The sequence below is a fragment of the Helianthus annuus genome, chromosome 5, assembly GCF_002127325.2.
Source record: "Helianthus annuus cultivar XRQ/B chromosome 5, HanXRQr2.0-SUNRISE, whole genome shotgun sequence".
Lineage (NCBI taxonomy): Eukaryota > Viridiplantae > Streptophyta > Magnoliopsida > Asterales > Asteraceae > Helianthus > Helianthus annuus.
In genome coordinates, this window is record NC_035437.2 from 24,246,639 (window position 1) to 24,260,449 (window position 13,811).

At 40.9% G+C, this 13,811-nt stretch overlaps 1 protein-coding gene across 1 annotated transcript; it reads left to right on the forward strand.

The window, feature by feature from the left end:
- The first annotated feature begins 437 nt into the window (after positions 1 to 437).
- LOC110940175 (protein GLUTAMINE DUMPER 2) lies at positions 438 to 1,409 on the forward strand. The gene has a single exon (XM_022181735.2). It carries the CDS (start codon positions 502 to 504, stop codon positions 967 to 969), a length of 468 nt encoding a protein of 155 aa, XP_022037427.1. The 5' UTR covers positions 438 to 501; the 3' UTR covers positions 970 to 1,409.
- The last annotated feature ends 12,402 nt before the right edge of the window (positions 1,410 to 13,811 follow it).

The window sequence follows — 13,811 nt, forward strand, 5'->3', positions numbered from 1 at the left end:
GTATAATTGAAGGGGTTATATAACCCCCTTACCACTACACCCTCTTGTGATATCAAACCCCATAAAGTCTCTCTTACGCATTTCGTCACTTGTCGCATAACGCCCAAAAAAGCTCTATAACTACACATAACCTTAGAATGAAATGAAAAATAGTAGCGTGATAAAATAAATAAAACAATGAAAAGTTGGGAGAGATAAACTAGTTATTAAATAACCTTGTATAGTTTTTAGGTTCCTTTAGTGACCACATAATTTAAGGACAATCTACGTAATAAGTTTATGAATAAATACTAATCCCGCACATAGTTATATTAAACTTCTAATGAATATCATTGTCAATGGGCTCCATGACACTACGTCAGATGTCACTATATATGTCCCCAAGATAAGAATTTAAAACCATCAAAATTTCTATCTATAAATACAACCTGAAATAGCAACTTTTTTATCCATTACAAACATTAACAATCTACAAATTCTCTCAATCACCATCTTTATTAAATGTCTGTACAATCTGTTCCTTCTATGGCTCCGTCTTCTCCAGAGCCTATTCAACGCTCACCATGGCACTCACCGGTACCATACCTGTTTGGAGGCCTAGCTGCTATGCTTGGTCTCATTGCTTTTGCTCTCTTGATCCTGGCCTGCTCCTACTGGAAGCTCTCCGGGGATATGGACAACGGTGGAGAACAAGAGCGAGACATCGAGGCTGGAGATTCCAAACCCGATAATCACGAAAAGAATCTACCCCCGGTTTTCGAAGAGAAGTATCTAGTAATCATGGCAGGACAAGTAAAACCAACGTTTATCGCAACGGCTGTTTCGAGCCGAGTGTCGTCCTTTGGTAGTTGTAGTTCTGGGGACAACTCTAAGGACGATAGATCGAAGACATTGGATGAGGAAACGATGGAGAAGGAGAAACAAGTGACGAGCATCATAAACCGGGAGGTTATGGATCAGGTCCCTTAATAATTTAGAGATAAAAACAAAAATATTCATCTTTTTGTTAACTTATTCTTGGAGTGAATGTGGGATTCAAGCTACATTTAGTGAAATATGCTAACATTCCATTGGTGATCAAAGGGCATCATCTCCTACTTCCTTATTTTACATGACCCGACCTGATCCGATCCGTTATGGACCGATTTTTTTTATGTAGCTTGGGGTCTAAAATCTATAAAAAAATTTCCGCACCCCCATGAAAAAAAAATCTTGGGTCCGCCACTGAAGAAACCTGAGAAGTTAATGAGGGATTTCTAAAGTTTTGTGCTAAATGTGTTACCCCCTCTTGTTTTACATTTTTACTTGTTGCACTCCTCGTTCAACTTGTTATATCAGTAACGCTCCATGTGCTTCATCAGACGATGTGTATGTATAAAATGATGAATTAAAAAACTATTTCAAATGAACTTCATTGCTTCATCAAGTTAACCAATTGAACTGAGCACTATCTATTTAATTTTTTATGTTCCTAAAATAATTACTGTGGATAATGATGACCGATGTTGAAAGAGCATATTATGCAAAGTCATTGTTCATGGATTTATTTTTGGAAATTCTTTCATTGTAATGGTGGTTATAAATGTAGGACATGGGTCATAATTTTATAATAAAAGTTACATAAATAAATATAAAATTGTAAAGATACTCTCTTTACATAATTTTTGGGAAATTGTATTACTGACGTGATGTCGTAGGTACACGCAAATTTAATCCCAAAAACAACTATAGATAGTGGTAAGAGGGTATCGAACTCAGGGAGTATGTGGAAAGTATGTCGATTGTATAGCTTTGTAATTAAACTACAATTACCTAAAATGCAGAAATTAAAATTCAAGATTTGATTGTTTTGGTTTTAATAACTAAAATTAACTAATTAAATTGCAAATCAAAGACCGTAGTTTGTAAACAGATTAGGAACAAGCGACCATCCTAAATTTCCAGTTTGCTTTGGACAATTGTGTTTAAATTCACTAGAAAGAATCACATAGACATGATTCGTGTGCAATTGTTTGTTGTGATAAAAGGGAACTAAGTACTCGGATTATGACAATGCGAGGTTGTTACCCGATAACCAATTGACTAATATCCAACCCTAATCCCTCCCGTGATATCTCGATTGTCAACGATACCAAGAACGTACGGTTTAGAATATGAGTCTAACATCAATCAACAATTCACAATCAAACATCCACACACCATAATAAACAAACAAACATTGCAAGTCTATTATTCTCGAAATACGAATCCAAACACAAAAGTCTTAAGCAAACCTTCAATTCAGGATGATCACCATGAGTTTAGCCACACATAGCTTGGTGAATCATCATAGCACAAAGTTCAATGTTCATACGGATCGAAAACACAAACGAAATGTTTAGATAATGTTTACAACCAAGCAAGATCACCAAAATCGCCCCTAGCAAGTTCCAAAAACGTCCAATGATGAGAATAATGTAAAGACACCTCCAAAACTGCATAAATGATGGCAGTTACATTTTTTCCGTCAGTTCCACCGTAAATTACGGTATCACCGTAATTTACGGTGATGTTCAAATTGTTACGGCACGAACAGACTGCTTTACGGTGGAAGCAAAAGTGGATTTCAGGTCCACCGTAAATTACGGTGGGACCGTAATTTACGGTGGCAGCCTGAGTTTGGTGCTTTGTTCATCCTTTGCTCCGCATCCTCAACCCGTTCAACTTGTAAGCCTTCAAAGCTGCACTTTTCCTCCATTTGAGCTGCCAAACTGTACCTGAGACATAGACAACAGTAGTTATCTAATTCAAGATAATTACACACATAAATGAGGGATAAACTTGTCTTTTAGCCTCGCAAAGGGTTGTCCAATGGACCACCTGTCACATCCCCACACTTAACCGTTGCTTGTCCCAAAGCAACTCATCAAATCAGTTCTAAACAAGTGATCAATGTAAAACAAGCAAAACAAGCAATCTTTTTACTAGCCCCTTTTTAACACCCAACCAATGCACCCCTCTCTAAATCTCTCCTCTCGGCTACAACTGAATACTAGCAAAGATAAGCTAGACACACAATAGGCAAACGGGTGGTTGCACAATCATAGGCTTGTACCTAAATCGATCCTTCTCCTAACAAGTGCCAAACATGAATGCAAATCAAAGGGACTTCAAGGTTGTAACGTGGCTAGGTGTATAGGTAGGAAATGGGATATATATGAAGTAGCGAAAATTTGGCCCGGTCCTTTTATTACACAAATAAACAATATAACAACTACCAAACTAACTACTAAGTACAAGACAACTAAACATCCTTTCTTTTCATTTTTCATATTTTTTCCTTTTTTTTTCTTTTCTTTTCTGATTTTTCTGTGTGTGTTTTTTTTAAAGAGAAAATAACCATGCAATAAAGCATCACATATCTACATCACATTACTACAAATACTACTAATACTAAAGACCGGGTCAAATTGGGCAAATTTTTAGGTAAGTAGCTAGGGGTAACAAATGATAGGCTTTAAGGCACAAAATTGGGCAACTAAATGTCCAAACCCCCGCCCCTCTCACTACCATGCTCATATATAAAACTTATGAGGTCCAACCCCCCAAATCCCACACTCGCTCACACCAACGACGAGGCTACTTAAATTCCCTTATCCTTTCTACATTCATGTCTAACTAAGGACTCAAATCGCATTCAAGCACAAGTTCTAACGCACCCCCACCCGTAGCCACTCTCAACAAAGATAAGCATTATTTATATACAAGTGTGGCTACAATTCTCACCAAGAATGAAAAAGGTATCAAGGGTTGCCGGTGCACCATTTGGGGTTAATTTAGGGTGTTCAAATTTTCACATCGTTTTGCTTGGCTCAAAATTTTTCAAAATCTTCAAAAATTCCCCCCATCCCCACACTTGGGATACATTGACCCCAATGTATGGCTTTAGGAGGCTTTGATCACTAAAATCATTCAATCATCACAAAAAGCTTCTTCACTCAAACCACAAATTTCTTTTTGTATTTTTCATTTTATATTATTTTTTTTTACTTTTTTTTTTAAAACAAACACGACACCACCAACAAGCACCATCCCAAACTCAACAAAACAAAACATACACCACCCAACCACCCAACCATAAACAAACCAAAACTGCAAATATACACAAATTATACAAAAGAGAGAACACCACCTGACTAATAGTAGCGCGGTCCTGGAGGTCCAAAAATGGAAGACATCATGTCATTCCATTCTCCAAATGCAAACGCGCCGCTGCTACTCCCTCCTTGTTGTTGGGCTCCCTCTTGCTGCCTCGGGTCAATCCATTGTGAGTGGTGAAGCGGTGGAGTCGGATATGAGACACTACCATCATAAGGCGGTAACGAGGCATAATCCACATGTTGTGGATCCTCAACAACCGGCCTTCCGGCATGCCAATCTGCATGCATCCTCCTCGCTTGATCGTCAAAGTACCTATTATTCATTTCCACCTCTCGGGAATACGCACATGTGCGGTTCCATGCCTCACTACGATCAAGATTTTGCTTCAAAGAACGTTCAATACTTGCACTCAACATAGTATTTTGGTCATATAACGTCCGCTCCAGACCCGACCATGTATCGAAGATAGAAGCCGGAGGACGTTGGTTTGCTATTACTTCTTGCATGGTACCTTCATACGCCCACCCGGGCACATAAGATCGCTCAGTATAATCGTAGAAAGCACCACCAAAACCTCCACCATAACCCCCTTGACCCACATTCAAATTCACACCGCCTTGCGGTTGCTCCTCATAATCTTCATCCCCACTTGGGATCTCTGCTTCACTCTCGTGTTCATCCTCTTCACCCGGTAACAAATCTCTCGGATTCGCCTTAAGAGCTCTCCATCTTTGACCCTCGGATTTTAACTTGTGATACCGTTCCGATTGGGTATATGTCCAACCACTTCCCATTTTGTCTAACGTAAACGGTTGGTGCCTCTTCGTTACCCCTCGATCCACCGAAGTAAGAGCTTTCTGCTGTTTCATCAACCCCGTGATGATCCTACAATATGGGACAATGTCCCTGCCATATTTGTTTCGGCTGATCCACAGGTGGTGCAGGATGAGATAGCGTATCGGAAAACGTGGAGACCCATGCATTAGCGAATAGAGAACAGGTACCTCCGGGAATCTCACCTGTTCCTTATCTCCTCTGCGCGGTATCACATTCAACAAACAAATAGCTAGCAACAGCTTTGCTTCGATTCTCAAATTTTTCCGGTACAAAATACCACTGTATGTACCGGGTAAAAATATTGCTGCCAACATATCATTCCATCGAACATGTTTCTCCGGTTTAAGCAGGAGGTCATCGAGAGTGGGAACCATGTAATCACGAGCCGGGAGACTGTCATACTTCCCGAGCTTTTTCAATGTTTCAAATGACATCTCCACCGGTACCCCGTGCACCTCACCAATTAACTTCATCTGTGATGGCTTGTTAAAATTGTGACATTTTAGGGTCGCCATCCATTCTTGTATCTCGGTCATAAACAAGTTGCTCTTGTCTTTATCAAAACATTTAAGCGCCGATTCCCATCCTAACGCCCGAAACTTATCAAACACCCCAAACTGTTGGAACTCCACTTCCCGAACTTCTCGTTCACAAATGAAGGCCGCTGCCTTGTTCTTGAGCTTATTCATTCTGTCATCATATAACGTTGGCTGCCATTCCTCTGGCTGATCATCCAGAGGACCCGAATCCCATATCGGCTTATCATGTGGATCCAACTCCATTTCTTCTTCACTCCCACTCTCACTTTCACTTATCCGACCCACATATTGCCTTTTTCGCGGTTGTTGTTCCACTTGTTTGCCTTTCCCTTTCGATGATGATGAACTAGATCCCGCTTTTTCTTTCGTCTTAACCATTTTCCTACACACATGAGAACAAACAACACAAGCAAACAAAACAAAATTAGGCTCCTTTCTCCAAAACATCCCCACACTTGCTTGTTACTATGGTTGTAGATGCTAGTGAACTATAAGTGTATAAGTTTTTCAAAAATTTGGGCATGGTGTCTCTACAATGTAGAAATCCCCAAAAGTTCACTACTTTACTAACCATCCTACATCTACAACCATACTCATGTCCAAAAACAAGTAACAAGTAACACTATGAACAAGCAAGTGGGTATGAACAAACATCAACAATAACCTCAATCTTCACAATGCATCATCAAAATACACAAATTAAACTTCCATACCTTGTTTTGAAGATGCTAAAGTGCTTGTGAGACAAAAACTCCAAAAAACCCCCAAAAATTTTCGGACTAGGGTTCGGAATTCGGACCCAAAAATAGCGTTTTCTTGTAAATCTCTTGTCAAAATCAGAAACTACGTGAAAAATTAGTCAAGATTGACTCCGATTTCACTTAGTTTGGACAAGAATTGATGAAGTTGTGGAGGTTTTGAAGGTTGGGGAAGAAGATGGCTTGTGGGTCTTGAGAGAGATGAAGATGGATGGTGATAGATGGAGTAAGATTGTGTGGTTAGGGTATACTCACGTGATATGATTTTGTGTTTTTAATATATTTTTTTTATGTATATCCGGAACCCCAAACGACGGACCAGATTTTTCCCCGGCAACGGTGCCAAAATTTGACGTGATGTCGTACGTACACGCAAATTTAATCCCAAAAACAACTATAGATAGTGGTAAGAGGGTATCGAACTCAGGGAGTATGTGGAAAGTATGTCGATTGTATAGCTTTGTAATTAAACTACAATTACCTAAAATGCAGAAATTAAAATTCAAGATTTGATTGTTTTGGTTTTAATAACTAAAATTAACTAATTAAATTGCAAATCAAAGACCGTAGTTTGTAAACAGATTAGGAACAAGCGACCATCCTAAATTTCCAGTTTGCTTTGGAAAATTGTGTTTAAATTCACTAGAAAGAATCACATAGACATGATTCGTGTGTAATTGTTTGTTGTGATAAAAGGGAACTAAGTACTCGGATTATGACAATGCGAGGTTGTTACCCGATAACCAATTGACTAATATCCAACCCTAATCCCTCCCGTGATATCTCGATTGTCGACGTACGGTTTAGAATATGAGTATAACATCAATCAACAATTTACAATCAAACATCCACCGTAAACCAGTAGGTTTACACAGTAAAACACAGAAAATTTCAGAACCCACCGTAAATTACGGTAATACCGTAATTTACGGTACAAACTGGGCATTTGAGGTTCTTCCAAAAGTTGAATTTTTGAGTGAATTTTTATATTTTTTAATTTTTTATGATTTTTTTATGTTTTTTAATTTTTTCAAAAACTTGTAAAAATCACCCTACCCCCCTCAAAAGTCCCGTGTTGTCCTCAACACAATGTTAGAGTAATTCGTGACCCGAACGTCCCCACACTTGTTTCAAACACGAATTTCGAGGAAATACGGCAATTGTGCAAACTATACAAAACAAGCAAAACAAAACACTACTATGTACACTATCAAACCTGGGCCTCTCATGGTTGTTCCTCATCGACCGGGCGCAAGATGTAACCCGCTTTGTCAAGCTCCAAGTTGTTGATGTCGTTCCCCTCCAAGTATGGCTTCAAGCGGTGACCGTTCACCGTTTGTTGTTTCAATGTTTGCTCGTCTTAGATGTCTACATCACCAAATCTCCCAACTCTCCGAATGACGTACGGACCCATCCATTTGCTTTTGAGCTTGCCCGCGAACATCTTCAATCTTGAGTTATACAACCAAACTTTTTGCCCCACTTCAAATGTTTTCTTTCTGAATTTCGCATCATGCACCTTCTTGAGTTTATCTTTATAAGCTGATGCACATTCGTACGCCTCATCCCGAATCTCATCTATTTCGCTTAATTGCAACTTCCTCAACTTCCCCACCTCGTCATAATCCGCGTTAACCGTCTTAATTGCCCAATGTGCTCTATGCGCTAACTCCATTGGTAAGTGACAACCCTTACCATACACCATCCGGTAAGGCGTTGTGCCAATAGGAGTTTTGTAGGCCGTTCGGTATGCCCACAATGCATCGTCTAACTTACTCGACCCATCCTTTCTATCCGTTCTTACCGTCTTCATGAGGATCTCTTTGATTTGACGGTTGGACACTTCGACTTGTCCACTTGTTTACGGATGGTAAGGTGTGGTGATTCGGTGATTCACGCTATACCTCTTCAATAATTTCCCAAAGTTGAAGTTCTTGAAATGCGAACCACCATCACTTATAATAACCCGCGGGATTCCAAAGCGAGAAAAGATGTTGGATTGAACAAATTTACAAACAACCGAATGGTCGTTTGTTCGTGTTGCAATAGCTTCAATCCACTTCGAGACATAATCCACCGCTACCAAAATGTATAGGAAGCCATTCGAATTCGGGAAGGGACCCATAAAATCTATACCCCATACATCAAATATCTCAACAACCAAGATTGGTTATAACGGCATCTCATCCCTCTTCGATATGCTTCCCATCTTTTGACAATTTATACAATTTCTAGCGAATTCACATGCATCCTTGAAAATGGTGGGTCAATAAAACCCACATGAGAGCACCTGATAACATGTTTTGTGCCCACTAAAATGACCCCCACATGCGGACGAATAGGCATGGGTCAAAATTTCCAACACTTCTGTTTCGGGCACACACCTTCGTATAACTTGTTCCGGTCCAATCTTGAAGAGATCCGGTTCATCCCAAATGTATTGCTTCACTTGAACCATAAATTGTTGTCGACGCTTTTTGGTCCAATGACTTGGAATGGCACCCGTGGCTAAATAGTTGACATAATGAGCATACCACGGTGCAACGAAAGTGGAAACGGCTAAAAGTTGCTCGTCGGGAAAACTTTCGTTGATTTCACTCACATCATCGGTCCCTTCTACCGGAATCCGAGACAAGTGATCCGTTACTACATTCTCACTTCCCTTTTTGTCTCGGATTTCTAGATCGAACTCTTGTAATAATAAGACCCACCGAATCAAACGAGGCTTCGCGTCCTTTTTCTCCATCAAGTATCGGACCACGCTATGATCCAAATAAACCACCACTTTGCTTCCCCAAATATACGAGCGAAACTTATCCAAAGCATACACCACCGCTAGTAATTCCTTCTCGGTGGTGGTGTAGTTAAGTTGCGCTTCGGATAAAGTTTTGCTTGCATAGTAAATAACCACCTGTTTCTTGTCAACCCGTTGACCCAAAACTGCACCAATAGTGGTGTCGCTCGCATCACACATTATCTCGAACGGCTTTGACCAATCTAATGGTTGCAAAATAGGAGCCTTGACCAAGTGTTCCTTCAAAACAGTGAAAGATTGCATACATTCATTAGTAAAATCAAATGGGACATCTTTTAATAACAAGTTGCATAAGGGTTTGGTGATAACACTAAAACCCTTAATGAAACGTCTATAAAAACCCGCATGTCCCAAGAACGACCTTACACCCTTAACATTTTTCGGAGGTGGCAAAGATGATATTACCCGTATTTTTGCCTTATCCACCTCCATCCCCCTTTCAGAAATTACATGACCCAACACAATGCCCTCTTGCACCATGAAATGACTTTTCTCCCAACTTAGCACTAAATTTTTCTCAACACATCTTTTTAACACTTTTTGTAATTCGTTGAGACAAGCATCAAAACTAGTGCCAAAAATGGAGAAGTCATCCATGAATACTTCGAGCGACTCTCCAACCATGTCCGAGAAAATGCTCATCATACATCGTTGGAAGGTTGCCGGAGCATTGCACAAGCCAAATGGCATTCGCCTAAAGGCAAAGGTGCCATATGGACAAGTGAAGGTGGTCTTGTGTTGGTCATCCGGGTGTATGGCGATTTGATTGTAACCCGAATACCCATCTAAAAAACAGTAGTATTTTTGACCCGATAGTTTTTCAATAATTTGATCAATGAATGGTAGCGGGAAATGATCCTTAGAAGTGGCGGCATTCAATTTTCGGTAGTCAATACATACACGCCACCCGGTAACCGGTCGGGTGGCAATTTGTTCACCACTTTCATCCTTTACTACTTGAATGCCAGCCTTCTTAGGCACAACTTGGGTGGGACTCACCCAAGCACTATCCGAAATTGGATAAATAATTCCCGCATCCAACCATTTAATTACCTCTTTTTTAACTACCTCCTGTAGGTTCGGATTCAATCGCCTTTGAGCCTCTCGTGTCAGCTTTGCATCTTCAGTGGTAATGATCTTATGCATGACAATGGATGGACTAATTCCTTTGAGATCGGCAATCGTCCATCCAATAGCTCCCTTGTTCTCTTTTAAAACCTCCAACAATGCTCGCTCTTGTGCCAACTCCAAATTAGAGGCAATAATGACCGGTAAAGTGTCATTATCCCCTAAAAACACATACTTCAAGTGGCTAGGCAAGTCTTTGAGCTCCAACTTTGGCGGTTCCTCTAATAATGGTTTCGTACCCGAATCGATCTCCACCAGTAGACCTTCGAACTGGTGGGTCCATGGCGGTCTACCTTCTTTCAACGCCATCGCATCTTGCGTTTCCTCTTCAACCAGGAGTGCATAAGCATGTACCTGTTCAGAAAAATCACACAGGCAAATATCCAAACCATCCTCCTCATACTCATGCGGGTTGCATCCATCAACTATATCTGCCATGAAACACTCATCAACACCATTAGCATTAGAATTGTTAGTAAAAACATTCAAACGCATTTTTCTATTTACAAAAGCCATGTCAACTGTACCAAATCTACAATCGATAATAGCATGTGCGGTGCTCAAAAATGGCCGACCCAAAATTATATTTTGTTGTTGCTTAGGGTCCGCCGATGAGTAATCCAAGACTAAAAAGTCAACCGGGTAATAAAACTCATCAATTTTTACAATTACATTTTGAACCATACCCCGAGGTAGCTTATGAGACAAATCGGCCAAAACAACTGTTGTCTCCACCCTTGCTAACGGACCAAAGTCATATTGGTCATATAAGCCCCCCGGTAAAATGCTAACCCCGGCTCCAAGATCTAGCAACGCCTTAGCCATTTGAAAATTACCAACTTGTATATTAATCAATGGCGTACCCGGATCTTGGAGCTTAGGAGGAAGCTCCCCATTTAAAACTGCACTCACTTGCCCGGTTAAATCCACCCGCTTAGGCACTTTCTTCTTGTTTTGCCTTTTTTGTGTACATAATTCTTTTAAAAATTTTGCATAGGTGGGGACTTGTTTTATTGCATCGAGGAGTGGGAGATTTATTTTCACTTGTTTAAACATGTCCCACATCTCTTCTTTTTGGGGACCTCTCGACACAATAAAATTTTTCTTTCCCGGGTCAAGTAAGGCCGATGGAAACGGGACTTGACTCGGTTCACCCTCAACTTTTTCGCTCTTTTCATTTTCACCCAAACCCGGATTTTTAACAATTGTTTCTTTTGGTTTAACCGGTGAAACTTCATCATCACTGTCATTACCCGTGACATCCTCAACTACCCCCTCAACCAATTCGGGTGACAAATTGGCTTTAAACTCTTTTCCACTTCTTAAAACACTAACATGATTAATATTAACGTTACCTCGTGACGAACCATGTGAAGGGTTTACCTTAGTGTCGCTTGGAAGTTGACCCTTACTTTTCTTCAATTCAGCCACATCGGTTGCTAATTGACCCATTTGGGTTGTTAGTGATTGGATGCTTTTGTCACGAACCTAGTCCTTTTGCATTCGAACTTCATCGAGTTGGTTCCGTTTTTGCATCTCCATTTGCATGCTCTTTAGCATCTCCATCATCTCGTTTCCACCCGAAGACCCCCCTTGTTCTTGACCCGTTTGGTATTGTTTTTGATAGCCTTGGTTGTTTCCGCCTCGGTATCCACCTTGGTTATTGTAAGATTGGCGTGAACCAAAGTTACCTTGGCTACCTTGAAAGTTCGGGTTGGCTTGATTTGAAGGGTTCTCATACCGAAAATTCGGGTGATTCCTCAACCCGGGGTGGTAGGTATTAGAGTTCATGTTGTTGTAATTCCTACCACCTCCTCCTTGACCTTGACATTGAACCGCATGGACCTCTTCGTATTGCCCTTCCAACATCCCTTGGCAATTTTCAGCCGCGTGACCTATTTCATTACACAAAGCACAAACATCATAAATTTGGTTAGTAGTTTGAACATTATCATCATCTATGGCGTGCACTTGAGGTCGGGCAATGGCCGGTCGGGCTCTTCTTGAGGCTTGAGCTTTCCTCTTTGATGTAGTTGCCATGCTTTCCAAGAACTCCCAATCATCGTTCTCATAATTTGTACCAAAAGTCCCACCGGTAATAGACATTAGATCACGTGCATCTTCGGCACTCAACCCCTCGTGAAAGGCATTCATCAACTCCCACAATTCAATTCCATGGTGAGGGCAATTCTTTATCATCATATTGAAGTGTTCAAACGCCTCGTGAAACATCTCACCATGTTGTTGTTGGAAGCTTCTCAACCCCTTTCTTGCATCGTGGGTCTTTTGGGCGGTGTAAAACTCATCCAAGAAAGTTTGTTGCATCTCCCCCCATGTATATATGGATGCCGAAGGTAACGTGTAGAACCATTTCTTCGCCTTATCTTCCAAAGAAAATTGGAATAATACCAATTTGATGTCATCAGCCGAGAACCCTTGACTCCCAAGAGTGTTGCAAATCGAGTCATAAGCCTCTAAATGAAAGTAAGGCTCCTCCGTTGCCAGCCCTTTGTATTTTGGTAAACTTTGCAAAGAGTTGGTCCTCACTTCAAATGTTCTCCCTTGATCATTGTGAGGAATAACTACCGGTGAAGGGTTTTGAGTGATTACCGGCCGAAAATGTGCTTCGATGCCCCTCACATTTTCTCTAAGGTGTCTCCTTGGTACACCAAACCTACCCCTTGGGCGAATAGGATCCATTGGCCTTGGTACATGCCCTTGTGGTGCATTTGGTTGTTGAAATTGCTGTTGCGGCATCGGTGGGCGTTGAATTGGCCTTTGGAATTGTTGAACATTGGGTTGTACATTTTGTGGCCAAATTTGTTGCAATGGGATAGGATGTTGCATTGGTGGCCCTTGTGGTCTTGGCCGAATGTGTTGTGGTACGAGTTGTTGTTGTTGTGGCATTCCACCAACACTTGCCATCCCTTGAGATTGACTTTGAACATATCCAAATTCTCCTTGATCACCATAACCCCCGTAAAAATACCCATCCTCATCATAACCCTCAAATTCTTCAAACCCTTCATCATGCCCATCTCCTTGAATTCCTGACGATTGCCCAAATGGAATGTTTGAATATTGAAAACCCGCTTGGTTCGATGGTTGAAATGATGAAGCATGAACAATCGTTGAGTTTGGTCATATGGTATGACCTGAATATGATGGACCCGCACCCGGAAAGAAATGGGATAATGGTGGTATAGTAGTAGAAGGGTTAAATGTGATGGTTGGTTCTTCTTGGGTAGTAATGGGTTGTGTGGTGTTGGTTGATGTAACATTTTGGATTGTAATGGGTTCGGTAATGTTTGGTGGAAGGGTAGTATTTGGTGACGGTTGTGTGGAAGTAGGTATAAATGATGAGGTCGTTTGACCCGTTGTAGGTGGAATTTGTGAATCGGCCATGATGTTTCTTGGTGTAATTGGTGAAGTGGGTGAACCAATGATTCGGTTTTCTCGTAATAAAACCCTGTTTTGCCTTAGCGTTCTTTCGATTTCCGGATCAAATGACAATGGTGACGCTTTGTGAGAGCCTCTAGTATGCATGCACCTGTAGAACCTGCACGCTAAACACACCAGTGTAAACCCGAAAAT